A 27,644-nucleotide genomic window follows, 5' to 3' on the forward strand; every position below is an offset into this window, starting at 1 on the left:
CCGCGCCCCTGCCCATCCCGGCCCTGCCCTGCCCTGCCCTGCCCTGCCCTGCCCTGCCCTGCCCATCCCGGCCCTGCCCTGCCCTGCCCTGCCCGGCCCGGCCCTGCCCTGCCCTGCCCTGCCCTGCCCTGCCCTGCCCGGCCCGGCCCGGCCCTGCCCTGCCCTGCCCATCCCGGCCCTGCCCTGCCCTGCCCTGCCCGGCCCGGCCCGGCCCTGCCCTGCCCTGCCCATCCCGGCCCTGCCCTGCCCTGCCCTGCCCGGCCCGGCCCGGCCCGGCCCGGCGCGGCTCCTCCCCCGGCGCGGGGCGGTCACAGCTCCGTGCCCCGGCTGGCAGCGAGCACGGCCTGCCCTGCCGCGGCTCCCATGTGTGCGAGCAGCTCAAACAAACCCCCCGGCCTGCCTGAGTCAGCGCTTTATCAGGGCCCGAGCGGCAGAATGCGGCTCCCGTCCAGCCGGGCCCGTGCCTGCGGCCTGTGGCGCTGACGGGCTGGGCCGCTCCCTCCCCGCCCGGCGCCGCCGAGGGTTCCAGCGGCAGCACGGCCGGCTCGCTTCTGTAAGTCACCCCACCGTGCTTTCCTCCAGGGCGGAAGGGCTTGGCAGACCCGTAACACAGAAGGTTTTGGTTTTTCTTTTCCCCAGCAAGGAGAGTGAGGCAGTTGCGGCCGTGCCCGGCGCGGTGCCGGGTTATCACAGCGGCGTGAATGAATGATGCAACCGGGCACGGGGGGAGCGGCGGCTTTGGCAGGGCAGGGCAGGCCAGAGGGGATTGGAGAGTGGGGAGGTGGATGTCAACAGCATCCAACAGGTTCCTTTCTGCCCTTTTTTCACCTGCTTTTGGCGCGGGGTGTTTGAATGAGCTCGCTGTGAGGCACTGCTGTGCAGATAATGGTGTTGGGGCTGCGGGCGGCTCATCCCTGCACTGCAGGCGGCTTTGTGCCACTGCCTTGTACAAACCCAGCAGCAGGTCCAAGAAAAACCGAAAATTAAATAGAAAACCTGGGAGGGTTTAACAAAATCCTAAAAAAAAAAAACAAAAAAAAAAAAACAAAACCAAAAACAAAAAGAAAACAACCAAAAAAAGAAAACCCAGGAGATTAAGGACTGAATCTTCCTATTTCTTACCCTGCAACCATAGAAAGTTACGGGTGGATGGGTTGAACTTCAAAAACTTACATAAACACAAACACAATTTGCTTAAATATAACTAATCTGCTTAAAGGTATCAGCTTTCCTCTAAAGCTTTCAAAACGTTGCTAATTCTGAGGATGAAAGCTCAGCGCAGAAAAGCTCTGTCACTGCATTATTCCCATTTTACAGACACAGGACTGGGAACAATGAGGATTAAGTGGTTTGTTTCAACTCATACCGTGGAAACACTCCTGGGAATGTTCTTAGAAGCTGTAGGAGGAAAAAGGTCCTGAAAAAAAGTTTCAAGAACTGTTTTCTCCAAATCCTTTGCTCTGAACAGCAGTTCCCCTTCAAGGCAAAAGAAACAGTTTAATGTGGTTGAACTTCTCCTAATGTTCAATACAATGTTAAACGGGGAAGTGAATCAGAAATTGTTTGCAAACAAGGATATTCCTGAGTGCTGCGTAACATTTCATTAAGATTCACTTAATCTTCATTTTAAACAGCAATAAATGTGATCATCATGCAAAGTAGCAGGGTGTCAGCACTTCTGAGAGCTGAGATATGACAACAAGGGAGGTGTAGTCACAATGAGGGGTTTGAGATCTCATCAAAACCTGGCAGCCCCAGAACACCTGCAGCTCTGAGCACCACTTACTGCTTCTGTTTGCATTACATGTGGATACAGAGGATGGTGGAGGTTTTTCCCAGTGAAGCAAGTGCTTTTCTTTGAAGGGACAGCAAACAGAAAGGATTTCAGTTGTTTTCCTTTCCCATGTGCGCTTACATAATTCTCCACTTTGTGACTCCACCCTGTCTATTATGAAAGAGAATTGTTTCTTGTGAAAATGTCTTTTTTTTTTTTTTTTTTTTTTTTTTTTTTTTTTTTTTCTTCAGAACAGCCTAATGAAACACTTCATAGTCTGGAGGCAAGGAGATCTCATGGGAATTCTGCTTTTCCCTTGTGATTTCCTTTTTTCTCCATTTTTATCTCAACTCTCACCCTACCTCTCTCTCACTGTCATTCTTTTGTCTTCTTTAGCCATTGTTCTTCTCTTCCCTATATTCTTCTTCCCAGCTTTTCCCCATGATATTTTATATCAGACCTGTTGAAATGTTTGCTGCTTGGATGCTTTTCAGGCTAGGAATTAATTACCTACCTGAAATTCAGTGGTAGGAAGACCAGAGATTCCCTATCAGTGTTTTTCATGTGGAAACAGAACCCATTATTTCTGGGAATTTCTTTTTTCTTCCCATCTCATGAAGACATTTACACTTTTAAGCAATCAGATGCTCTGTATTTTGGGATAATTAATCTCTGCCACTTACACAGGCCTGGATCACTCTGGAAAACAAAAATTGCTTTTCCCTGACTGCAGCTGAGATTTGTCCCTAAAAGGGTTTTACACAACTTTAATCCTTTACCCTTTACTTTTGCAATTCTTCCCTTCCCGTTTGTCATTTTTAGACAACACAAACCACAGTTCGAAACTATTTTCAGAGTTACTTACTCCAATTTAAAAATATTTTCAAAAGAGTTATTTACTACAGTTTAAAACTATTTTCAAAGAGTTACTTACTAGTTTAAAACTATTTTCAAAGAGTTACTTACTACAGTTTGAAACTATTTTTAAGAGTTTAAAACTATTTTTGAAGAGTTACTACAGTTTGAAACTATTTTCAAAGACTTACTTACTACAGTTTGAAACTATTTTCAAAGTGTTATTTACTACAGTTTAAAGCTATTTTCAAAGATTTATTTATTACAGTTTGCAACTATTTTCAAAGAGTTTTTTCCTGGAATAAAGAGAGGACAGGGTTAATTCCAACTATGACTCCACAATAATTCTTTATTTGCCCATCAAAGTCCAGCACAGCTTTCATGTCATCACTGTAAGGCCCATCCAGCAGTGAAGGGAACACGGGAAATGTGGATATCAGAGAAAAAGAAACGTGAACATTTCATCATCCCCGCTCCCAGCACGAGATAACATTTCCCTGGGACAGATTAAATCCGTGTATCCAGCCCGACATTGCAGCTCGTCACGTCACAGAGCAGTGTCCCCACACTGTGCCATTGCCTCACCTGTGGCAGTGTCACAGCGCAGCCCCAGGTGAGCCAAGGCTGCCTTTGCACAGGTGACGCCAGTGTCACCCCCGCGCTGGGACAGCGGGATGTTTCACTGCAAACACAGACACGCAGCCCGCCCTCCGCAGCCCGGGGCGAGTCAAGGCTACAGCAAAGTCAACCTGGAGTTCAGGTGTCACTTGCCTGGTCAGTGCCAAGGCTGACCTCAGAGCTGGCCCCTGGCCACCGAGCCTGACCTCGGAGCTGGACTCTGGCACAGGGAGGTTTGGATGTCCCTGGTCACTTTTCTTTTAGATGCTGTGCTGATGGCTTATAACTATTATTCTTACATGTTCAGTGCAGTCTTTGTAGAAAAAGATAAAACCCCACGTGGCCTGCAGCAAATAATCCTTTAGTCACGGTCCTAAGGCTGGGCTGGAGTTTTATGGTGTGCCCATGTACAGAGTTCTGCCAAACTGCAGCTCAGAGGAGCTCTGTGAAAGCCCTTTTCTGGGATCTCCTCTAGTTCCACCCACTCCCCTTAAAGGTAGAAGAATAAACCCCACAAAGAAATCCTGTCTGAGGGCTGCCCGTGCCTCTCACTTGTTGTCACTTGTCTCTGTCCCTTGCTCGTTGACATGTCCCTGTTTGTCAGGCACAATCTCTCGTGCAGACACAGCTCCTGGCTGTTCTCAGCAGGTTTCACCACTCAGGCTGGGTGGTTTCCTTTAGGCAGATTTCCACCTTTCAACAACAGATTGGAGCATTCCCTTTTATTCCATGCACAAGAGCAGATAAGAGAGGTGTGTGTTCTACATTTGTAGTGATGAGGGGAAATTTTCATAAATTTTTCTTTTTGTGTCCCAATATTCACCATGTCCTGGGAATAAACCCAAAAGTTCTCATTCCTGCTTTGACCATTAGATGACCAAAAGATGAAAGGTTATAAAGACACCCATAATTTTTAAGAATGTGCTGTCCGATGGTGTTTTTCCCCTGTCTCAGGAAAAGAACCTGCAACCCATCATACAAGACATGTCCTGAGAGATTAGAAGAAACAAAAACTTCTACCAAAATCTGAGAAGTGAGATAAATAGGAAGGTGTTGATTGTGTCTAAATTATAGATCAGTGAATAGTAAAATCCACACTGAATTAATTCCCCTTGTGAAAGGATGAAGTAAATAGTAAAATCCACACTGAATTAATTCCCCTATGAAAGGATGAAGCACAGGGTGAGAAGATACTTAAGTCCTCAGGTTTCTGATCTGCAGAAGTGCTCAACATATTGAAGTGGACAGATCTAAAAGGGTAGAAAATAAACTTTTGTCGGGGACTGATAGGAAAATTTGTGATGTCTTGATGGGTTGACTGAAGTTCTCAGAGGTTTGATGGATTTATAAAAGGCTAATCCCCGTTTTATTAATGAAGGTGTAGAAAAGGATACAAACTTCCCTGATTTAGGCACAAGCACTCACTGATAGGTTTAGGATAGTTTGCAATCAATCCTTAGGGCCTGGATGAGGAGTCAAGACTCCCCTGAGATGAATCAGAGCCGCGCAATCCCGCACAGCCCTTGGCAGCCTGGTGCCTCAGCCAATGCCAAGGATTACAACCTTGAACCCACGCACATCAGTGGGCTGAGGCAGCAGGGAGCAAATCAGCAGCAGCCCAGGGCTCCACTGCCCACCTGGAGCACGAGGTGACCATCAGTAGGCAGCAACAGGCGGGAGCAAATCAGCAGCTGAGGCAGACCCTCCACCACCATTCCCCTCGGGATAAAAGCCGTGGCCGGGCTGTGCTCGGCCCTTCTCGCCCGCGCCAGAGCAGCAGCACCAATGGCTCAGGAAACAGTGCACTACTCCCACTCAGAGAAAGACTTCATCTTGTCCCCTCACAGTAAGAAGGCTCCCAAAAGGATGGCCTCCCTGATGGAGCTGAAGGAGATCTTCCGCAGCGCCGACGCCGTGTGCTTCGACGTGGACAGCACCGTCATCAGGGAGGAGGGCATCGACGAGCTGGCCAAGTTCTGTGGGGTTGGGGATGCCGTGGCAGAGATGTATGTATGGCTGGGGGAGCCCACACAGGGCCAGGCAGAGTTAGCCAGGGATGGGATTAATCTGAGACCCTGAATTTAGCCTTTAGGGTCTTTAGAGTCTGCTGTGGGTTATTACGGTTTATTAACGGGGTCGGGGCGATAAGGGGAATTAATGCAGTAACTTGAATGATTATAAAGTGGGATTAATAAGTAACTTAGTAAGTAGTAAGTGGGATTAATGAAGTAACTTGGTGTGGGAGTTGTGAGGCCACCCAACAAAACTATCCTGGCATGAATTGTCCAGTGGTAATTTTGATAGACCAGGAGCAGCCCTCATCACTAAACTTTGCCAAGCACTACCAAACCCTGCTCTGAACGAGGAAACCTTACCAAGAGATGGAGGAGAGGGGACAGCACTCCCAACCCTTTGCTGAGGCTGGGAAACAGCACAAGCTGAAGTTTTTAGCAAAAAAGATTGAGATTTTTTTAGCAAAAAAAGCTGAGATTCAGCTCAGGAATATGGTCCCAGTTGGCATCACAGAGGGAATGGAGCCGTTTTCCTTTGCTCCATCCATGGAGATCTCCTGGCAGCGGACACCACCACCAGTCTCTGGGCTCAGTATTACCTCTCTTGTCACTCCCTGGTGATGCTCTGTCTCTGGGAGAAGCCTCAGCTGGTGCAGTGTCCCTGATGTGAGTCTTTGGTGTCCCCCAGGACCCGCAGAGCCATGGGTGGCACTGTGACATTCAAGGCAGCTCTCACAGCACGGTTAGGGCTCATCCGGCCCTCCTACGAGCAAGTGCAGAAATTAATATCTGACAACCCACCTGAACTAACTCCAGGAATAAGGTAAGAAGAATGGAATTTTTTTTTCATTATTCAGGAAGCGGATGGTATAAATAAACTAAATTCTGTGTCATTAATGATCCTGTTTGTGGATCAGAGCTGGTTTGTGTTGCCTTCCTGCTCCACCTCCTTGCTGGGTGTGTTACAGAGCTTGGATCAGGAGCCTGACTCCATGGCAAGTGATGAAGCATCCATGGAAAAAGAAAAGATTCTTAGATATTAACTGGCACCTTGGCTGCCAAGCTCAAATCCTGGCTTGAGGATTAAATGGGCATGGAAAAGAATCTGTTCAACCACTGCTTTTTCAGGGGTGAGGAGATTTAATACCTCCTTAAATTTGGTCTGTTCTGCAACTCTGTGACCTCTCTCTGACTCTCCTCAGTGCAGTCACACCCCTGGCTCAGTTTAGAGGATCCATTGCTCAGAGCTACCCATTCTGAATCCCTAAAAAGATTAAAATTCTCATTAACCAAACACACATAAATATATGTATTCATTCGTCCTGAGGTTTGGAATGAACATGAACTATTTAAACTGAAAAGCTCTGGGGATTTTTTCCCTATTCAGATTGTTTCTAACAATTGAAAAGAATTTCTTTACTACAAAATCTGACCATAGCTTCAAGTCTGAAATATTTTTAGCATATAAGAGGAGTTTTAGATGATCCTGTGCTAGTATTTTATCTTTTTTTTCTGTAGAAGACAGCTAGAGATAACTACAAAGAGAACATTGTTTCCTGGTTCAGGATCATGGGATTTTCCTTTCATTCCTTCCTTTTCTTCCTCCTTTTCATTCCTTCCTTTTCTTCCTCCTTTTCATTCCTTCCCTTTCTTCCTCTTTTTCTGTGTCCTGCTTTAAGCCTCTGCTTTGCTTTTCAGTCTTTAGTGTTTTTGCTGTTCCTGCTACCCCTTCCCCTGCTCCCTTTCCTGCAGGCTGATCCTCCTGCCTCCAGAGCCAAATCCCCAAAACTTTTCACTGCCTGCAAGTCCTGCTCACATGAACTGGGCCCAAAAACTGCTTTTATTGATTCCTTTCCTGTAGCTGGTGCCCTCTTCTAAAGATGGCATCAATGCCCAGCATCTGCTGAACCAACTCTGAGCTAGAAAACATTTGCACTTTGCACCTTTTTAGCATTTTGGAGCAGTGGTTTTTATCTCATTCCCTGCTTTTTGCTGCAATTCCAGATTCATTTTCTTGCCGTTGTTTCACTTCAGAAAAAAAAAATAAAATCTGAGCTGCTGGATCTGCTCTCACTTGGTCAAGGGAACTAATGTGAAAGAAATGGAAGAAATGTGAAAGGATTTATACGAATGTGAAAGAAATGGAACTAATGTGAAAGTGGAAAGGAAAGAGTTTGAGGGGGAGCTTGTTTTTGAGGAATGAAATGATGGTTTTGTCCAGCACTTTCCAGCCAGGTGTGCACAAAGAAAGGAGGAAAAGTTTTGTGCAGCAGAGGTGGATGGAGCTGGAAGCAGCACACGCCAAAACTGAACTGGAATAGCACCAAGCTTAGTTTGGGAAGGATTAATTTGAGCTTTGTGCTGTCTCCTCTCAGGGAGCTGGTGAGCAGGCTGCACCAACGAGGGGTCCAGGTGTTCTTGGTGTCTGGGGGCTTTCAGAGCATTGTGGAACACGTGGCCTTGCAGCTCAACATCCCCACAGCAAACGTCTTCGCCAACAGGCTCAAGTTCTACTTCAACGGTGAGAGTCCCCTCAGATCTCCTCTCTCTGCCCATTCATGGACCTTTTCTGTTTGCAGCTGTCACACTCTGGGCTGCAGGCACTGTCCTGTCACCAATCCAGCTCACAAAACCTCACCCCAAACCAGCTCAGGGCATACTCAGTGCAAGAAACAGAGCTGCAGTTACTTTTTAATTGTGAGCTGTGCCAAAGGTAAAACTTGTCACAGCTGCTGAGAGCAGAGTTTCATTTTCTCCTGCTCCTTCAAGTTGAAGAGTTCATGACCTGAGCTGCTCTCACAGACCTCCCTCTCAGTGCTTTGGGGCTCTGGAGCAGAGCTGCTCTGGGTTTTTATCTGGAGTGGCCCAGCAGAGCTGTGGGGACTGAGGTTGTTCCTTACTCAGGCTTTCCTACACTGTCTCTGCATCATCCTCAGTGCTGCTGTTGGGAAATCCACACCAGAGTGCCTGGGAATGCATTGGTAGCATTGCCCACACAGGTTTCTGTTTTTCTCTGAAAATGTCTCTATTTTTCTTTGAAAATCCCCCCACTGAAGACTTGGGTGAAATCCCAATCTTAAGCTCACCTTGGAATTATTTATTTGGGATGCTGGTGCTGGGAGTTTTGCAGGGCTGCATGCAGTGAAGTCAAGACCACAGGCAGAGATCTTCCTTCATTTCCAAGAAAATATCTGTGTTTCCAACCTGTCCTTGCACTGTTTTCTAGGAGAATATGCAGGGTTTGATGAAACACAACCAACAGCTGAATCAGGGGGCAAAGGAAAGGTTATCACTCATCTGAAAGAACAGTTCCATTTCAAGAAAGTGGTGATGATTGGAGATGGAGCTACAGACATGGAAGCCTGCCCTCCTGGAGTGAGTATTACAGAAATCCTGAATTCCTTCTAAGCAAATCCTTGGGGGGAAAAAGAAGAGTGAGGTTTGGATTCTTTAATTAAAAAAAAAATCACCAGAAAGACAACTTTTATAAATGGTCATGATCCAGGGAGAGATTTTAATTTCATCTCCCCTTCAGCTCCTTTCCCCACACAAAAGTCTCCCCAGTACCCCAAAGCAGCTTAGGATTTGTTTTATGCTTCCCACCTCAAGGGAAAAAAAAAAAAAAAAAAAAAAAAAAAAAAAAAAAAAAAAAAAAAAAAAAAAAGAAAAGCTGCAGTGGAAATTTTAAACCCTGCACTTTCACTGCAGGGGGTTTTGTGAGATGTAGAAACGATGATTGCTCTGGTTAATGATTGAGGACAGGGTTAAAGTTTGCTTTTTGTATCTCTCAGGTGAGGTAAACAGGTTAGACAAACAGCAGAGGGGTAATTGTGGGATGCTCCTGCATGAGCCAATGTTTACTTGCTCTTGAATGGAATTGCATCACATTTACATCAGATTCTCAGTAAAATCTCACATCTGAACAGTCTGGAAGCCACAAGGCACTGAGGAAAACCAAAATGCTGCAGAATTAGTCATTAATAAATGTGAAAAATGAACGTGCAGAGGAAACCAGGGCAGGGAGGAATGCTGTGATTTTAAAATCCAATCCTAAAAGGAAATTTAATCACTGAGAACTCCATTCCTTCCATGCAATAATCCATGTGCCCATTCCTTGTGTTTTTCCAGGATTGCTTCATTGGCTTTGGAGGCAACGTAGTCAGAAAGCAAGTAAAGGAGAAAGCAAAATGGTACATCACCCACTTTGATGAATTGCTAAAGGAGCTGGAAGAGCGATAAATCCTCGTGTAAAATAATCTATTTAACACCTGTAAATCCATTATACAATGCCATTAAACATTTATTTGTTTGCAAACTCGTGGGCTGGAGTTTTTCATGGTTCTGGGAGTTGGGGACCTTCCACTCTGGCTGCTGTGGCCAGTGGCACCTTTCTGCTCAAATGGGTTGTAATGAAAATGGGAAAGATTTTTTAGAAAGGTTTCCTATGGTGGAAGAAATAGATTGATTCTTGACTTCCAAGTGAGGACCAAACATAGAAAATAATAAGTTAAAAATACCTTAAGGGGTTATCTCCTGGTCAATATTGCACATCTGTTGTTTCATCAGCAATGTCTCTGCTTATTTTGAGTGACAAAAAAAGAACAAGGCCACAAACACGAACTTTTCCCAATCAATAATAATAACGATGATGATGATGATGATAATAATAATAATAATGTAATTCAGGCTACAGTTTGGCAAGTACCTTTCACGTCACAGAATCTCAGCAGCAGGTAATCAGTGAACAGGTGTAAAACATCACTGAATATCTCTGATTTCATTAAAATTATGGCTACAGAGGACCTGAGGTGTCATCTCTTACTCAACACCAGTTACTCAACCTGTCTGGGGCAGGAGCTGCATGGAAATCTGAGACAGATCCAACCCTCATCCCTGGCCAAGAAACATTTTTCAGCTGAGGGGTAGAGTGGTTCCCATCTTTCATCAAAATATTCCAATCAAACTCCAGACTGCTGGTTTTGGAAAGTGGTCCCAGTGTTTGTGGAAGTGTTTTATTCATTTACCATGGGATGGGAGCGAATTCATCAACCTTTACAGGAAATTCTGGGAAGTTTCAGTCCCTTCCTCTGCCTCCAACATGGATTAACCACCCCTAAACTCTGCCAGAGTTAAGCCTGACCCGTTCTAAGAACTCCTCTGAGCTCCAGCTGATGGATCCTGGTATTTTAAGGAGTCTCTTTAGTGTCTGATCCAAGAGAACACAGCTGGTAAATGCTGCCAGCTCTCCTGAGTGTGTTTTTCACATTGTGGGACTTTTATTTCCCTGACCTGTGAGGATGTGAAAAGCTTTACCAACATTAAAACACATCACACCTGCCCCTTCCTTCAATCCCCACAACACACAGGAGAAGGATGGGTAAATATGACATGATTTAGTATTAAAAATATGTAATATCTACAGAGGTTTTTATCTTCTAAATACTTACAAAGAGTCCCAGTGTTTTCCCAGAAACTGAAGTCTGGAGATTCTCTTTCACCCCTCCAAGTATTTCAGGGTGGAACAGAAACAAGTGACATCCCCACCCTCCAAAATTCCATAGTGTCTCACAATAATCACTGCTTTTCCCAATTAGCACTGAATCTCCTTAATTTATGATGAATAAACCAAGGTGCCAGGAGACAGCTGCTGTCCAGTTGTTAAAGCCTCACCAACAATGAAAGCAAACACTGGTTCTGTTAATTCTGTGACACCACAGAGGAGGGGCTGGGGGACAGAGGAGATGACCCAGCCCAGAGTGAGGGGTGCAGCTCTCAGTGATGCTCTCAGATGCTTTTGGCTTCAAGTTCCAATAGCATTTCAATAGTAGAGAAGGGTTAAAAAAAAACAAGCCCAGAAGCAAAGTTGTGATGCTTTTTGGGACAAGGCAGACACGTCAGAGCCCCGGAGGATCTGCAGAGATCCAGCACAGCCCACCAAAGGCAGGCAGACAATGGCTGGCAGCGCTCCCCACAACTTCTGGGAGGGTTCGAGATGGGCTCTTTGAAATTCTCCCTGAGCCAAGTCCCAGCCAGCTCCCAGGGCAGCCCCTGGACAACAATCCTGCTTTTGTTCAGGCAAAGCTGCACGAGCAGGGCATGTCCAGAGTGATTCTGCACCCCTGTGCAATCCCACAGTTATGGACTTAAAGGAGTTTGCTGTTTTTTATGGATTTAAAAGGAAATGAACCTGACATGGAGCTGATCAGCTGGAGCTGCAGGCACTGGGACACGGCTCAGGGCTCTGCCATTTCCCCGGAGCCCTGGAAGGGATGTTAACATTCACAGCAGGAGCTTCTGCCCGTCGGGGCACTATGGAAACGTGGGGCTTGTGCCAGGGATTTCACAACAGCTCTCGAGGTCGCACTGGCATGGAAAAGAAAAAAAGCCCTCCTCCCCTTGCACTGGGCAATTATCGAGGCTGACCTCTAGCCCAGGAGGCAGCTGGAGGATTGCTGAGCTCAGGGAGATGCTCAGCTGTTTGGGCTGTGAAATAGTGGAAAATTCCCAGCAAGCAGTGAGGGAAGTTTCGGTGTCACATCCCAGCACGGAGGGGCAAAGTCTGGGGAGCAGCACAGGGCACACAGGGCTCCAGGTGGGTCTTTTGACCTTCATATAAAGCCTTTTGTTGTGATTATTCGATGAGGAAGAATTGCTTTAAATTATGTATTTGCATGAGGAACACTTTGCAGCTTTCTCCAGGACAATAAAAGCTGAGCTTTAATTGTGTCATTGCAGTGGAACAAGAGTTGGGAGTTGCCAGAGGCCCTTCCAGGCACTGTCCCTCACTTTTCAACCTTTGGGAAGTGACTTCAGCTCTGAACTCCAGCAGTTCTGATGTAAGGAATGCTGAGGGATTGCTCATCTCAGGAAAACTTCAACTCAGCCATGGAATTAAGAGGGAAAATCCCAGCAGTGTTCACAGGACCAGCGAAAAGCCAAGCCCAGGTAAAAGGAAAGATTGGCATTACCCATTTCCATTGGAGTTTACATTGTTACCTGTAAGGAAAAGAACAGGAACTGTTTTATCTGCAGATAAAATAACAGGAATGAACCTGTCCCTGAGGGCAGCCAGAGCACCAGCAGGAAGCTCAGAATGAGAGGAGGCACATCCTTAACACATCAGGGCAGGGGGAATTCAGAATTCCAGGGGGAATTCAGATCCTGGGAGAGGATAAGGGACCTGCACTCTGTGATGTCACCCCACAGGACACTCCTCTGATTCCTCATTCAGGCAAAACTTCGTGGCCTTTGAACAAGAGCTGTGCCAGGCAGAATTTAATTCCTGGTGAGGGTAAAAAATATGGATTGCATCAGAACACAAAAAATCCTGTAGCTCCAAAGATTTTTTTTTTTTTCTTTTCTGTTTGTCTCTGTCTGAGATTGCTGGGTAAGAGTTACAAGGACAATCCTCCAGGGGAAAAAAATCTGGGAGGATGCTGGGAGAGATGAACAGGGCTGGAAGGTGATATTGACATCCGTTTTTTCCTTCTGCAGCTGAAGAGCAGCCCCAAAAGTCTGGAAAAATGGCAGCCCCAGGTGGTATCCCTGCTCAGGGCTGATTTACAAGGAGGATCAGCTCAAATGATTTCCTTGGCCCACTGAGCAACTTAAAAGTTGCTAAAGCACAGAATGTAACTCAGTAAAATTCCATCATTACTTCCATCATTACAACAGGAGGGAAATATAAAACCAGATAAGAACCAGATCAAATATTGGCTTTGTTCAAGAGGAGACTCAAGGGGAGGCACAAGTGCAGTGTAGTTCATGTAAGTAGGGAAGAAACCACACCTGAAAAATGAAGCATAATTTGTGGAGAATAATCAAAAGTGTTTTGTATTTATCACCAAAGCACTCAGAACACTCAGCAAAATGGGATGTGGTGAAGAGACTGTAAATTCAATTTGAAGGGAAGCAGAAAATAGGAAATGCTGTCCCTGACCCAGAGAAGTGATATTGGTTAATTAAGCTGAAATATTCCAAATTTTCCATACTGAACACTGCAAGAGGAGAGAAAACCCAAGTGGTGCAATACATAGGAGATGCCAGCAAAAAAAAAGTGAAAATTAAAAGGTTTTTATTGACTGATATGTTCTTCCTGAAAACTTCTTGAAATGTACAAACTGGACATTCAGAACTGATTTGTACATTCAGTATGTTACACTGATTCTTGGAGCCACTTGAGAGAGAGAGAGAGAGAGAGAATATTATTGTCACTTACAGGATGTTCACATCGTTGCAGACACCAAAAAAGTGTGGATACATTCTAGCCTAGAAGTGAAACCAAAACAGAACTGGACACCATGGTACACGGAAATGGCAAGCCCAGCTTCACACACCAACCCAGCCTCTGAGTCTGAACCAGCACTGCTTATTAAATTCAACCCCTTTTCCCAGAGTTTGGAGCTGTTTGGGGAGGGAAGTGCCTTGGAGTGGGTGGATTCCCTGCAGGGTGTTCAGGCAGTGTCTGTGGGGTGGCTCACCCTGTGTGGGCTCCACTCCAGGGGGAGGTTCCACAAAAAGGTGTGCTCAGAGCCCCTGCAATGTCCCTGCAATGTCCCCAGTCCATCCCCTGCCATGCAGGATTATCCCCAATTAATGACTGCCTGCTTGGAAACGGAGATTGGCTCATTTCAGCCCTGCTCCACCAGCCAGGGGTGATTTCACAGCAACCCCAGAGCTGCTCCTTTCACAATCTGAAATTCTCATTTCTCCAGAGCCTCTGGTGTCAACTCCCACGTTTGTTTTGGAAAGCTGCAGTCATTAACTGCTCACAGCAGGGCTGGTACTGAGCTCTGGGCAGTGCCTGTGGAGCAGGAGATTTCAAATCCTCTGGGTCACACATTACCTGGGGACCTGGCGCACACATTTGGACTTGTTTTCAATTCCCCAACCTTTTCATCACAGTCCTGGAGTTTTTTTTTTTTTGTTTTCCCCCCTCTAAGAGCACAAGGTCGTGGGTTCTGAAGAAAAGAGGTCTCTTTTATAAGCTCAATACAGTACTTTTATATTTCAGACTATGATATACAGTGTATACCATAAATTAAGACAAATACTTGTCACTTCATCTATGTAGGCACAAGAAAATCAGTGACTTTATTGAAGTGGAGAAATCTTCAAGGGTATCATGATTCTGGACTCCATCTCCTGAATAAGGGGCACTGAAAGAAACAGAGAGAGGTTTTAATTTCACTGACAGAGTTCAGCACATTCAGTAATCATTAGTTCAGGGGAAAAAATTATTTTAATATCATCTCTCTGCTCGTTTGAAGACAAATATTTCCATTCTTTTCACCAAAATGGAAGCGATCCTACATTTTTCTGGTGTAACTTCCTTTGAAATGTGCCCTATGGAACCCAGAGCTGACATGCTTGGCACACTTCTGGGAGTTCTGTTGTGACAGCTTTCTTTGATCTCAAAGATCTCCTGGCTTTTCATGCCAAAGTCTAAATTCCCTTTTCCCAGCAATGCGTTTAACAAGGCTCCTGTATCCCATGAAGCATTCAAAGTAATCACTTAATATAAAGGTAAATTTCACTCCTGGCTCCCTAAACCTTTGGACAAGCACTTGCATAAATCTCTTCTTCCACAGAAGTGCTGCTATAAAAATTCAGTATTAATGCAGCAAATTTTTAGCACTTGGGCAACTTTTCCACGTAAAACCAGCTGCAAAAATTCACTTTACAGCTCAGTGCAATGCCCCTCTGCTCCGTTATAGACTGAAAACTGAAATTTACACATATTTCCCCCGAGATACAAAAGTTTTTCTCCCAGTGGGATGTGCTGAGGAGCAGAGAGGGTGGCACAGCCCAAAGTCTGCCCCCAGCATTCCAGAGGAGTTAATGGGTTACCTGTGTAATAAACCAGCTCATCCCAGCCAGGTTTGTGCCACGCTGCATTCCTTATATCTTCCCTGGTTTGCAGGTCTTTGTAAGCTGGGAAAACAAGCACAGAGTGATTCCTTTCCCTTCTGCACAGGAAGGGATCGCTTTAAAGAATTCCAAGGAGGAATTAGGAGGCTGGGAACAGCAGGAAGGAGAAAAAAATAAATCAGGAGTTCTTTGCCAGAAGGAAAAGCTCCCAGAGCAGCACAATCAGGAGGAGCTGGGGAAGAGAGAGAATCCCTGGGCACAGGTAAGATAATGCAGAGCTCTAATGAGGGCTGTCAGATTGCCGAAATATATGTTGGGATATGAAGAAAAAACCAGAGTAATTTCTAACAAATTATTGTTTTTCAAGTTGAAACAATCCTAATGTGTTTATATGAATATGAATGCACAGAGAAAGCCAAAACGTCTCCATGCAGGAATGGGAATAAATGTCTGACTTTCCTTTCTGCAGGTGAGGCTTGAAATGAAACAGTAAAAAACTGACTTCAGCAGGGTTGTGGTTGTGGGACTGAGAGCAAACACTGAGTTCCTAATGAGAAAGGGACAGCAGAAACTGTGGGAGAAACCAGAACAAACCATGAAATGTTCATTTCTTGTTTGGTAAAGAATAAATTTGCCTACACAATTTAAAAAAGAAAATATCAACAAATTAAGAAATAATAATAATAAAAAGAAAATAATAATTAAAAAACCCTTTAAACCCCAACTTTTAAGACACCATTTCCTTTGCCTTTTGTACAACTATTTCCTCCTGGGCAAAGTGACTGGGCTGACTTGGTGGGAGAAAAAAAAAAAAAGACCCCAAAACCAAAAAAAAAGCAGAGAGCAGGAATTTACCCCAAAGGTGATGGACCATGTAGAGCTGTCCAATCTGGGAGAAAAAGCCCCCAACTGCTTCATTGCTGTCCTGTCGGAACCGAATGGCACGAGCCCTGCAGAGGAACACAGATACATCAGAGCCTGCACAGCTGGGCAGGAAATCTGGGAAAATGGGAAGGAAAACACACTGGAAGGGAAGCTGGAATGTTAAACTGGGTTTTCTGGGCACTTCAGCAATCAAAAATGAGGGGAAAATCTGCATCGTGCTTATTTCCAGCAATAAATAATTAAGATTTACCTCTTAAGTGTCTTGTTAGGATGTATTTAAATTGGAGGCTACATTTTCACTAAGCTTTACAACCATAATTTTTCAACCAAATTCATGATAAAGGTAATTGCTGGAACAGTGTAAAGTGACCTTTTTATAGCAGGTTTTATAACTAAATCCTTAAGTTTTAGTCATGTCAGCTTTGCCACGTTAATTTCCCACAGATTTTGTGGTAGTGGAATACAACTTTTTATTCATGTAGATCTTTGCATAAATTAAGATAAATATTTCTCTTGTTGCATCTTATAAAACAGATTTTCTACCAGTAGACATGTGCCTGTTTTATAAAAAAAATTATTCTAAATTCAATTTGTTCAAATGACTGTAATTGAAAAAATTGTATCAATGACAAGTGTGAAAATCTAGGTCCTCACCTTTGTCCAAATATCTGAAAATATTCCAAATTGTTTAACTATCAACCACTAGAATTGCAAGGACAGTGAGTGTAAATTGAAATAAACTTACACTGGTTAAAAATAATACAAAACCAGAAGCATACAATCAATAGAAAACTGTCTGAAATACTTCTAACCCATATATTAAAATACAAACGTGCTGCTCAGCAGCTTTTCAAAAAGCAATTTGATTCTGAAAGCTTCAAGAGGCAAGATTTAAACTAGAAGTGGTCTTGGGAAAGATGAACCAAGAAGTGCCACTCTTTGTGCTGAAAATTCAGGTTTTTGCAGCAAACTAAAAAGGTTCTGGGAAGGAAAACCAAACCACAGAGGGCTGTTTGTGCACAAAATTCCATTTTTTTTTCCCTCAGAGGGTCACAGGACTGTCTGAGCAGAGGTGCAAGTGCAGCAGCAGCCCCTGAACTGGGGTTTGGTGGCTTTGGTGCCACTCTGGCACCTCCTGTCCTGCTTTTTCCACACCTGCACCTCTCACAGTCCAGGCCTGAAGGCAGCACTTACCAGTAATTGCCCCACTCAATCATTGTTCCAGGCTGCAAAAACAAATCACACTGTTAAAGCTGCAGTTAAAAAAAAAAAAAAAAACAACTATTTTCACACCGTTTCTGTATGGAAACCACCCTGTAATAACACAATCCCTTCCTCTGAGTGATAAGAATATTAAAATAATCTCTTAATTGCTCTGTTTACCACCTCTTAGTCATGTCTGAAGCATCCCTCAAAGCAACCACGGGGTTTCAGCCCTGCAGACATCAGGATCTTGTTGGAGCCTGCCTTCACCTCAGACCCCACACTCTGAGAGCAGCCCTGACTCACAAACCAGCTTGGATTAAAAAAAGCAGATTTTTCAGACAAGCTTTGCTTGCCATTAAAAACCCTTCCAAAGGTTTTTAGGACAGTGTAAAGCTTTCAAAAATCAGAAAGAAATAAAAAACTCTGACTTACTCTGAGTTGGTAGGATCTCAGTTCATAAATATTGGGGCCATTTCTGGGCACAGGTTCATTCCAGAAGCTGAATTCCAGCAGGAGCTGGTTCTTACGGGACAGGAGCATGTTACCCCTCTCCTTACGGAATTCTGTGAATTCCTAAAAAAACAACGTGGGACAAACGGGTCAAATTCTGCAAAAACAAACAGCAGGAGTTATAGTGGGTTAAATTTGGGGTTTTTTAATGCTGTCAGTGTTGTGGGACAGTGAAATCCTGAAAGGAATCTGAATTCTCCCTGGTGAATCTGAGAATTCCAAGGATTTCCAGGTGAAGTATTCAGGAATTAAAGGTGAATGTGACAATAAATCCTTTCTCAAAGATGTTTCTGGGCTTTTATAGGAAGGGATGAGACACTTTGGTATCTAAATCTGGATTTTTTTATTTGCTCTGCCTGTTCTTTGCTCTTTTCTGAGTAACAAAATCAGTATTTTTTACCTTATTTTGACGAAGTTTGCTCATGACCTCATTGAGAGCTGGGTAACCTCCCTCATATCTCCACAAATGAACTGAAACAGAGAAAATTTCAGTTTTCTCAGGGATGTCCCAGACCAGTGGTAAAACTTATGGAAAAAAAAAAAATCACAATATACAATGCTCTTCACACTACAAAATTACGCAAAAATAAAAACCAGGCAGCAGGGTTGAAAATAGATTTTCACTAATGAAAGCACTGCATATTGGAATATTTTAGGGATAATGGAATCATCTGCTCTTTGAAAGGGGTTCTCTTGGAAAATTTTGCAATTTACTCTGACGGTAAGAGGGGAGTTTCTGAAAGGACTTTTTGTTGCCATGCTGGTAGAGATGTGATCACTTGTCATGGCCATTACTGAAATTAAGATTCAGCTGAAGAGGATGACTTAGTTCCAAAAATGTTCTTTGTACCAATTTCATCTAAGAGCAGTAGAGGGGCAGATTTTCACTTCAGTAAATTACTCCAGCACAAAAGCAAGACAATTTCTGCAGGACATGAAAAACGATGCAGATGTTATTTCTGAGCTCAACATTAATAAAAGCAGAAGAAAACTGAACATTTGCTGGGATTTCCCCCATAAGAACAACTCCAGTATCTATGTTTGTATCTAAATTTTTTTCAAAGCATTCCCTCTTTAATAAATCAGAATAAACCCCTTTAGTAAATCACAGAAAGATGCATTTACAAGCATTTAGTATAGCAAGGCAATAATTTCAGCTCACACAAAAATAAAAGCTATTTTCTCCCCTCTAAAGCAGCTTTTCCAAGAGAGCAAAGGAGGCTGATGGGAGGCACTGCCCTGGCAGAGCAGATTTCTCCTCCTGCTGCCTCACCCCCAGGGCAGATCTGATGGATCCACCTGATATAAACCCAGCACTGAACAAGTCAAACCCCACAATCTGCTTTGTTCCAGTGTTGCAAGAACATTTCCCAGGCAGGCTGGGGGGTGCAGTGACAGATCCCGCCTGTGCTCATCTGTTCCAAAAGCAGCCACTGGGACTTGCCTGAGGAATTCCCATTTCAATTGTCCTCATTCCCCAATTCCCCTTCAACTTCCAGGGTTGGCTCTCAGACATTGTTTGGTTCATCTGCTGTTAATTCCCTGCATTTGTTCAGTGTCAACATTGCAATATGCTGGCAGTGCAGGGAGAACTGATGTGTGCAGGAGTTTATTCTTTAATTAGGAAGCAACAGCACCGATCCTGGCACAGCTCTCACAGGACTTGGATCTGTGGCTTCCCATTCCTTCCAATTCCCAGGGCATTTTTCAGGTTTTCTCTCTACACTGGGCTCTTTGGAGTTACCTCTGTAGCAGCTCTTCAGTCATGTCTAGTTCCAGTTTGTTTTCATAGTTAGGCAGTACCCTTGTATGAACATGAACAGAAAGATTTTTACTTTTCCCCCAGTAAAGTTTCATGTTAAGTTTACAATGCAGATGGGTTGGAATGATTTGCAATTCATTATCAATACAGCAATTACAGTCTGAAAGGCTGAGCAAAGCTTTTAGACTGCCCAAAGGAGGGACAAACCCTGGCTTTGCAAATTATCCACAAATACTCAGGAGCTTTGTATATATAAATTTTACAAATTTATCCCCAAAACCTGTTAATTTCAACAACCACCTGGAAAACATGAAAAAAACACATCAACAAGAAGACAGAACCAAAAGGATGAAGGCTCTGCTGTCCAACCCAGCACGACAAAAAGCAAAGCAGTGCAACATTTAAAGACAGCTGAGAAGTGATGCACACACCCCTCACTGGACACACCCCCACAGAGGGGTATTTTTTTTTTTTTTTTTAGGTGCCAACAGAGATGATTTAAAAAAGAAGAAACCTGCCAAGCACATGGGTTTACATTGGGTTGTACTTCTATCTCCTACCAGCCTGATCTTGCTCTCCGTACCACGTGTTCCAAGTCCCCACCAGAGCACAAGGGTAGTGTTTTTCTTCATGAATCTTTGGCAGCACCTCTTGACTTGAAAACAAGGAACACACAGACACTGGGTTGCATTGACCTCCAGGGAGGCCACAGTCCATAATGTATAACACAGCAGCATGCTAGGAACATTTCACAAGCTTTATTTTGCAGAGGGGGAAAGCTGAAATATCAAATTCTGCTATCAACGGAGAATTAAGGTGAGTGTTACCATTTATTTTTTTTTAGAAATCTACAACAAAGGAATCTTTGGATGCAGTAAATTAGGTGTATCTAAATAATTACGTCCATCTAAAGGTTATCCAACATATCAGGAAAACAAGTATCAGGATATTAGAAAATATCACTGAAATTCAGCTTAATTCTCCCCATGGAGATTTAAGGTGAGTGTTACCATTTATTTTTTTTTTTTTTTAGAAATCTACAACAAGGGATTCTTTGGATGCAGTAAATTAGGTGTATCTAAATAATTATGTCTATCTAAAAGGTCATCCAACACATCAGGATAATAACTATCAGGATATTTGAAAATATCACTGACAATTCAGCTTATGTGGGTGATTTGCTTGAGGAAAAGTTTTTCTTTGCTTGAGGAAAAGCTCCCCTCAAGGGGGGAGAATTGCACAGAAATATGAAAGCACACCCTTCTAAACCAGTTACAGTTGCTGAGCTGGATGAATAAAAATAATTTGATAAAGGAAATAATGGCTTTTTGATTTCAGAAAGTGCTCTTGGAGGCAACTCACCCACTAATGAGCAGTGGGACTGCCTTAAAACACCTTCAACTCAAAATTTCTGACTCTGCCCAGGGTTTCTAACACTCTTTCAAACTTTAGAAGTGGCCCGTATTAGCATGAGGAAATTAAGTTTGCTGATTGCTGACTGGGCCAAGACAGCTTTCCCTGCACTGTGCCTTGATGAACAAGTCAATTAGTCTGGTTGAACTCTGCCTTTTCTGTTTTTCCCTATTTAATTACCCTTCTTCCTCAGTCTGGCTCACAGGCAACGAGTCTCTGCACACTATCAAGGAATAAAAAGTAGGCTGGGCTGGGAGTCATTAGAGAGGAGTTTTCCTCTGGATTCTGCCACTGACTTTCCAGACAACCTTGAGCAAATCTCATTATCAATTTGTACCTCGACATTTTCTCACTAGCCAGGGTAAATAATATGATAAAACGACTCTTCAAGGACATTCTCAAGCAGCAGTTCATTTTTGCAAAGCAGAATGAGATCCTGGAAAGGCAGCTTTGAAGAGGAATGGGAAATGATTGCATAATTCTACCATATATTGTTGCAAATTAGCGAAAAAAATGCTCACAGAACACCTTTTAAAAAAATTCCCTAATTTTCCTAATTTTGACCCTAATTCTTCAGAAGGGCTCCTCAACCACAGTGATTCATTAAATACTCTTGTAATTATCTTCATTACACTATTTATTAATATCTGATGACTAATCCTCATTTTGATTGGATTCAGAATGAACCTGTTTTTTTTTTTTTCTTTAGGGAGAGACAGGAGGGAAGTTCAGAGAGGTTTAATTTTGTTTATTACTTTATTCAAGTTGTCTCCTTGCCTGAAATACTTCCATTTGCTTTGGAAAGAATCAATCTAACCACAGATATTTCATCTGACTGCTGTCAGCAGTTTCTTTCTTTGCTGTTTGTCTCTTTCCTTGCAAACAGAAATCTCTGCCCTCACCCAACATTCAGGCAGCTCATGAAATACTGCAGAGAAGTGATTCCCTGTCTTTGCATAATTGGACATGTTTATATTCAGCTTTTAAACAGCAAGCTGGCTGAATGTTAATTGTCCTTTACTGTGTATCGATTAAAAAAAAAAAAAAGGCTAAAAATATTTCAATTGAATGTTATTCTAGTGGCTTTTTATGCTTTTGAAACAGTTTTGGGTTCTCCAACCCAACAGAGGGAGGCACAGAGGTGACAGATGAACTGCAGCCACCCAGGAACAGCTGAGGACATGAACTGGGAGCTGGGACTTCCTCCCCTCCCTCCAGCCCAGCTGCTGTGCTCACACTTCAGAGCTGGTTGCAGAAAGGTGTCATTATGCTGAGAATGTTCTTTATTGTCAGTGAGAAAAGCACTGCTGGGTGCCAGGCTCACGCCATCCCCAAATTTAAACACAAAACTCTTTCAGGGCTCCAGAGGGGAGATTGTGGAGGCAGAAAAGGAGTAATATTTCTGCAGTTTTACCCTTGAAGCAGTGAGTAATTTCTATGTGTTCTAAAGCTGTAACTTTTTGGGAAAGCTGTCCCAGTGCTGCTCCCTTTGGAGGGAATCACCCCAATGCAGAGACCCCATCCAAGGCTTTGTGTAACTCCTTGGGAGCAGCTCAGCAACAGGACTTGTGCAGAGGGATATAAATCAGCTGAGAGGAAATCAAAAGCCCCATCTCAAAGTTCTACCTGAGTTTTTTACACTGGTGTAGTTTTATTTACCAGTGATCTCTCTTTCCTTCCAGTGTGCAGACAAAAACCATCCTCAACCTGGCAGCTGCAGTGGGAATTCCAACATCCCACCTTTCCCTGCAGGGAGCAGGAGCTTTGAGACCACTCAGGGAAAGGGGAGAGCTGCTCCAGCAAATGTCACCAAAGCTCTCAGGACAGGAAATCATCCCCAACTGCAGCTCAGGAGATGACAACACCAAGAGGGAAGTGGGGTGAACTGAGTACAGGACCTTTTGCTCTTTCATAGGATCTAATACCAAATCCTAAAAAAAGCAGGATTTTGTCACCTCCCCTCTACATAACTATGCTACCTGCCAATTTTCAGATCAAATCCACACACCTAAAAGGTGAAAAGAGAACTCACACACTTACCAGAGCTTGTTGTAGGCCTCTAGACATTCAGGTTTGACATTGTGAACTGCAACAACAACAACAACAACAAGAGGGCTGTGAGGCAGGCAGGGGCAGAGGGAAGGAAAGGTGCTGCTGAGCACAGAGGCACCATCACTCACACTGCAGTTTGTACAGGCTGCTGGTCTCTCGTTTGGCCAGGAGGTTGGAGTGGGCGTCTTTCCTGGGATCCACCTTGCGCACAAACAGGGATTTTAACCAGCTGTCCTCGCGGGCACTGCGGGCCGAGGAGCCCAGCCCCCTGCAGGGAACAAGGACAGACACTGAGCCCTGCAATTCCCACTGAGCCCTGCGATTCCCTCCAGGACAGGCACTGAGCCTCTGCAATTCCCACCTTTCCCACCCTTCCCACCTGCAGGCAGGGCAGCCACAGGTTTAATGGGAACTACAGAATCACAACCTACAGTTACACTGATGCCTTGGGAAGGCTGAGTTGGAACACAGACTGGACAGAGCTAAAGTAGATATTTATTAAAAGGCCTCCAGGATTCACCTTGGGCAGGACAAGAGCCTGGCCAGGGCTACACCCAAGGTGGACCCAAAATGGTCACAAAACAGACACCCGGCCCTGAAGTCTCACACTTTTATAAGTTTTGGTCCATTTGCATGTTGGGGTTTAATTGTCCAATTCAACCTCAGGTTATGAGGTCTCATCCTTCTTGTTCCTCCCTCCAGCCCACCCTTGATTGTGCTTTTGGGCCTGAAAGTTGTCCTTGCAGGAAAAAAGCTTGTTTTGTCTCCCTACTCTGTGAAGAGCTGACTAACACTGAATATGAGGCTCAGAACTGCACCCTTGGGCAGCACAGAGCCAAAAAACATAAAAGTTAAAACTTAAGGCACCAACACATTGCTGAAACTTCCCACCCAGTCTCTCCCAGCAAGGCAAAAGCAGCTCATCCTCACTGAGATTTATCATTTCACTACATAGACTTATCCACATTACCCATGGCTATTCCCTGTGTAATTAATAACCATGGTTATTCCCTGCCTATTTAGCCTCTTTTTAACCTATTGTCTTTGGCCAGGTCTGAACCAGGAGTGAAAAAGAGCCAAAAAACAAAACAAAACAAAACAAAAAAAAAGTGCAGAAGGAAAAGTGTGCACAGTGTAAAAGGGAAAGGAACTGCCCTATGTTCCTGTGCTGCTTAAAGACAGCTCTACAAAAGGGAAATGTCTTTCAAGAGGGAAAAATAGCATTAAAGACTAATTTGGGAAAAAAAAAAAAAAAAAAAAAAAAAAAAAAAAAAAAAAAAAAAAAAGATGAGTGGTAGGAAATAAGCAGCCAGGAGATATTTCAATTCCAGATTCTGGCAACTGCATCATGTGGGGACACAGAGCCAGGATCTCTGTGCAACATCCACATTTCCCTCACCTCAAAACACAACTCACTGGCTTTCCTTATCTAATCTTCATTCAGCTTCTCCAAGTGCACTTTCAAAACAGTGTCACCTCCCTTTACATCAGAGCACACAGACCAAGTGATAACTGTGGTTTTTTAAGTGATGTGTTAAAGGAATTATTCCTCTTTTCCAGATGACCAAGACAAGGAATTGGACGCATTTAACTGATCCCCTACAATGTCTGACAAGCTCAAATGTTTTTGCTTCTTTCTCTTCCTTCAATTTGTCTTTTTTTTTTTTTTTTTTTTTTTTTTTTTTTGTTGGACAGCCCCATAGTAGCCACAGTGAAAACTGATTCTGTCACAAGCTTCTCCTGAAATACTAAAATGTTAAATGTGGTATTTATACCACATTTATTTACTCCTAAACTGGAAACCTTAGCCTTTTCCTGCCTCAGATGTCACCTTTTCACCCAGAAGACAGCTGGATCTCCAGCCCAAAGCTTTCTTCCAGAAAAAAAAAAAAAAAAAAAAGGGAAAGAAAATCTCAATTTCCTTTGGGAAAATGTCCCCCTGGACACACCGGTGTTACACAAAAGCAGTTTTTTACCTTTTAATCCCAGTGTCAGAAAAGAACATAATGACCTGATTCTGCCCATGGGAGCAGGATGGAGAAAAGGGAAAGTATTTCACAGCAAAGAAACAGCAACCACAGCTGAGATGACCTTCAGCATGAAGAAATACTGTATAAATCTTGGTGTATTTACTGGAAATGGTGCTTCCCTTGCCCTGGGCACACACACAAACATGTGGCTGTGCTGGAAGCCAAGCAGCTATTCCTGAGGGCAGGCATTTGAAGGGCATTCCATGATAAGGCAGCAGAGCTTCCTCTGAGCTCAGAGCACAGGGGTGAACCCCTCCTCAGAAATTCAAGTTTTGTTTTAAAAAGCTCCCTCAAATTAAGCCCTCATTGGCTCCAGGAGGCAGAAATAGTCCTGCAATACTCAGACCTGTAAACTCTCACCATGCCCTCCCCTTTATTAAACAAAGTTAGCAAAGTAATATTTAGAAAACTCATCTATGAGGATCATTGTTTGCAGCAAACTGGGAAGAAGAAAGAGAGAAATAATCCTGATGCTTTTTTTTGTTAACTTCATCAGCAGCAGGAGTAAGCTGGAGCTACAGGTATAACTCTGAAAAACCAATTTCTTTGCTATTAGGAGAAATCTCATGACTTGAACGCTAAACTGCACCTAAAACTGGAGGTTAATTTTCAAAACAATGACATGAGTAATACTTTACATTTATGGAAAACCTTTTCCCCAGCAGCTGTAAAGCTCCTCATGAGCACTGACTAACAGATCACCACTAAATATACACCTCACATGGAATAAAGGTAACAGGCTGAGTTTATTAAAGCAGATGTTCACTACACCCAAACTGAGATTCAAGGGCCTGATTTTTAATCAACATCCTAAAATATCACTGTCACCTCAGCCTCCCACAAACCAAGAAGCCCTGAACTGATCACTGGTTCAATTTTTGGGGCAATCTGTACCCAAAATCAGTTCTGGAGGAGCAGGGATTGAATTCAGCTCTTTAAACAGCTGTGAGCATCAATTTGTCTTTGGTAGCAAGTTCTCAACCTGCAAATATTAACTGTGGGCTTTGCCTTCTTGCTGCAAAGGTTGGGCTCTGAACACAAAAGGCTAACACTCAACAGCTTGCTTAGATTAGATTAAAAATGTCAGGGAAAACACTTCATTACACTTAGCTCCTGCTTTAGCACAAAATACAACCTGGGTGGGACATACCAGGTCAAGTATTTAGATTTTGTAGTAATCCAAATCTACCTGAAGAGTAAGAAAAACAACTTGTTTAACATTTGACACTTTTTGATCTGCGGTCTAAACAAAGTTTATTTGAAACTAAACCACAAAACATGCAGGTAAAAACCTCACAACATATCCCCTGAACAGCTGCTTGCAGCGATGCTTTTAGTCTTGTCTATTCTGAAGCTGGAGGCAGCAGCTTTCCCTGCTTCAAAGAAAAGGAGGAAAAACCGCGTAGATCCATCCCAGCTTGGGAATTCTTGTGTTTTCCATCACCCTGTGCCTGCTTCCTACACCTGGGAGGTGCCCCAGGAGCTGTGTCTGTGTGTTTTTGCACCTCAGGCATCCCTGCAGACAAAAATACAAATCCCTGCACCCCAAACCTTGAGGGATGTTCCCTTCTTCCCACGGGAAGCACGGACACAGCAGCCCTGACTCCCGAGGGGATTCTATGTGCGCGGTGAAGGCAGGAAGATGCGGGGACGTGCAGTCACGCAGCCCAGCCCTGAGGAAACACAGATTTCGGGCAGTGACCGCTGCCAGCAGCCGCTGCCGGCTGTGTGCACCCTGTTGCTCGGAGGAGTTGTGATCCCGGAGCGATAGCGGAGCATCCAGGTATTTAAAGGGCAGACCACAGGTGTGCAGGGCGGGCGGACAGCCCGAGCGCCGTGGGCTGTGTGTGTGCCCCGCTCCGTGCGGGGAAGGGAAGGGCTCTCGCTGCCCCCTCAGCCCGGGCACCGCCGGCCGCCTGGTCCCGGCGGGTCAGCGGCGCGGCCACCCGCCCACCCAGGGGCGGACTCGGAGGAGGGAAGGAAGGGGCCGGCCCTGCGGCCCGTGACCTTGAGGGACACCCCGCCGCCTCGCACTCTCCGGCCCAGGCCCGGCCGCTGCCCCGCGAGCGGGGCGCCATTTCCAGCCTGGCAAAGGGGGGGACGCTCTCTGCGCGGCGGGAGCGCTCGGGTGGCTCGGGCGGCGCCGGCTTCGCGCGTGCAGCCTTCCCCCGGCGGCCCCCGTCCCGCCCGCCTCGCCCCCTCAGGGCTCACCTGAGGGCCAGCCCGGCGCCGGGCGGCAGGCGCGGCACGGCGGGCGCTCCCGCCAGGCTCCCCCGCAGCAGCACTCGCGCCGCCATCTTGCTCCCGCCGCCTCCCTCCTGGGCCGGGGGCTGCGGCCACGCCCCCTGGCGGGCAGCGCCGCCTGCGCATGCGCGGCCGGGGCGGCCCCGGGACCCCCTCACGGCCCCTCGGCCGAGGGGAGCTCCAACCCCGGTTTGGGGACGCCTACTGAGACATAGGAGAGCCCAGATATAGTTTTAGGGTCCCCCAGCCCCGGTTTGGGGGGACCTACTGAGACTTAGGAGAGCCCGGATTTAGTTTTAGGGTCCCCCAGCCCCGGTTTGGGGGGACTGTCAAATCGAGCCTGGTTTGGGGGTGAGCCCAGCCCCGGTTTGTGGGGATCTAGCAGCATTTGGGGGGACTCCAGACACAGTTTT

At 44.8% G+C, this 27,644-nt stretch overlaps 2 protein-coding genes and 2 long non-coding RNA genes across 5 annotated transcripts; 3 read left to right on the forward strand and 1 right to left on the reverse strand.

Moving 5' to 3' along the window:
- Positions 1 to 531: 531 nt before the first annotated feature.
- PSPH (phosphoserine phosphatase) lies at positions 532 to 9,574 on the forward strand. 2 transcript variants are annotated; one of them, XM_083875075.1, is made up of 6 exons: positions 532 to 553; positions 5,095 to 5,253; positions 5,948 to 6,082; positions 7,635 to 7,780; positions 8,486 to 8,634; positions 9,388 to 9,574. In XM_083875075.1, exons 2-6 carry the CDS (start codon positions 5,114 to 5,116, stop codon positions 9,496 to 9,498), a joined length of 681 nt encoding a protein of 226 aa, XP_083731201.1. In that variant the 5' UTR covers positions 532 to 553; positions 5,095 to 5,113; the 3' UTR covers positions 9,499 to 9,574. The 2 variants fall into 2 exon arrangements, with proteins under 2 accessions (XP_083731201.1, XP_083731200.1); XM_083875074.1 differs by lacking the exon at positions 532 to 553 and having other exon boundaries at positions 4,932 to 5,253.
- Positions 9,575 to 11,662: 2,088 nt separating this feature from the next.
- Positions 11,663 to 14,286, forward strand: LOC310917118. Its single transcript, XR_014591397.1, has 3 exons — positions 11,663 to 11,851; positions 11,995 to 12,204; positions 12,754 to 14,286. It is a non-coding gene; the product is annotated as an uncharacterized lncRNA (long non-coding RNA).
- NIPSNAP2 (nipsnap homolog 2) lies at positions 13,317 to 27,294 on the reverse strand. Its single transcript, XM_083875120.1, has 10 exons — positions 27,199 to 27,294; positions 23,086 to 23,225; positions 22,946 to 22,991; positions 20,053 to 20,147; positions 18,131 to 18,201; positions 17,653 to 17,793; positions 17,209 to 17,240; positions 15,985 to 16,079; positions 15,109 to 15,192; positions 13,317 to 14,417 (listed from the first exon to the last, which is right to left on the reverse strand). The coding sequence occupies exons 1-10, from the start codon at positions 27,282 to 27,284 to the stop codon at positions 14,353 to 14,355; spliced, it is 855 nt and encodes a 284-aa protein (XP_083731246.1). The 5' UTR covers positions 27,285 to 27,294; the 3' UTR covers positions 13,317 to 14,352.
- On the forward strand, positions 20,154 to 24,868 carry LOC310917117. The gene is made up of 2 exons (XR_014591396.1): positions 20,154 to 20,491; positions 24,653 to 24,868. It is a non-coding gene; the product is annotated as an uncharacterized lncRNA (long non-coding RNA).
- Positions 27,295 to 27,644: the final 350 nt, after the last annotated feature.

The sequence above is a fragment of the Zosterops lateralis genome (genome assembly GCF_965231275.1).
Source record: "Zosterops lateralis genome assembly, chromosome: 19".
Taxonomy (NCBI): Eukaryota; Metazoa; Chordata; class Aves; order Passeriformes; family Zosteropidae; genus Zosterops; species Zosterops lateralis.

What these genes read in the sequence shown, in the direction of transcription:
- PSPH (XM_083875074.1), top strand. Translation starts at nt 5,033, where the DNA reads ATGGCTCAGGAAACAGTGCACTACTCCCACTCAGAGAAAGACTTCATC. An exon ending in GAACTAACTCCAGGAATAAG is followed by an intron (nt 6,083 to 7,634) that starts GTAAGAAGAATG and finishes GTCTCCTCTCAG; the next exon opens with GGAGCTGGTGAGCAGGCTGC. An exon ending in GCTCAAGTTCTACTTCAACG is followed by an intron (nt 7,781 to 8,485) that starts GTGAGAGTCCCC and finishes ACTGTTTTCTAG; the next exon opens with GAGAATATGCAGGGTTTGAT.
- NIPSNAP2 (XM_083875120.1), bottom strand. Translation starts at nt 27,284, where the DNA reads ATGGCGGCGCGAGTGCTGCTGCGGGGGAGCCTGGCGGGAGCGCCCGCC. An exon ending in TGAGATCCTACCAACTCAGA is followed by an intron (nt 17,241 to 17,652) that starts GTAAGTCAGAGT and finishes TTGTTTTTGCAG; the next exon opens with CCTGGAACAATGATTGAGTG. An exon ending in TGAGCTGGTTTATTACACAG is followed by an intron (nt 14,418 to 15,108) that starts GTAACCCATTAA and finishes TGTTTCTTTCAG; the next exon opens with TGCCCCTTATTCAGGAGATG.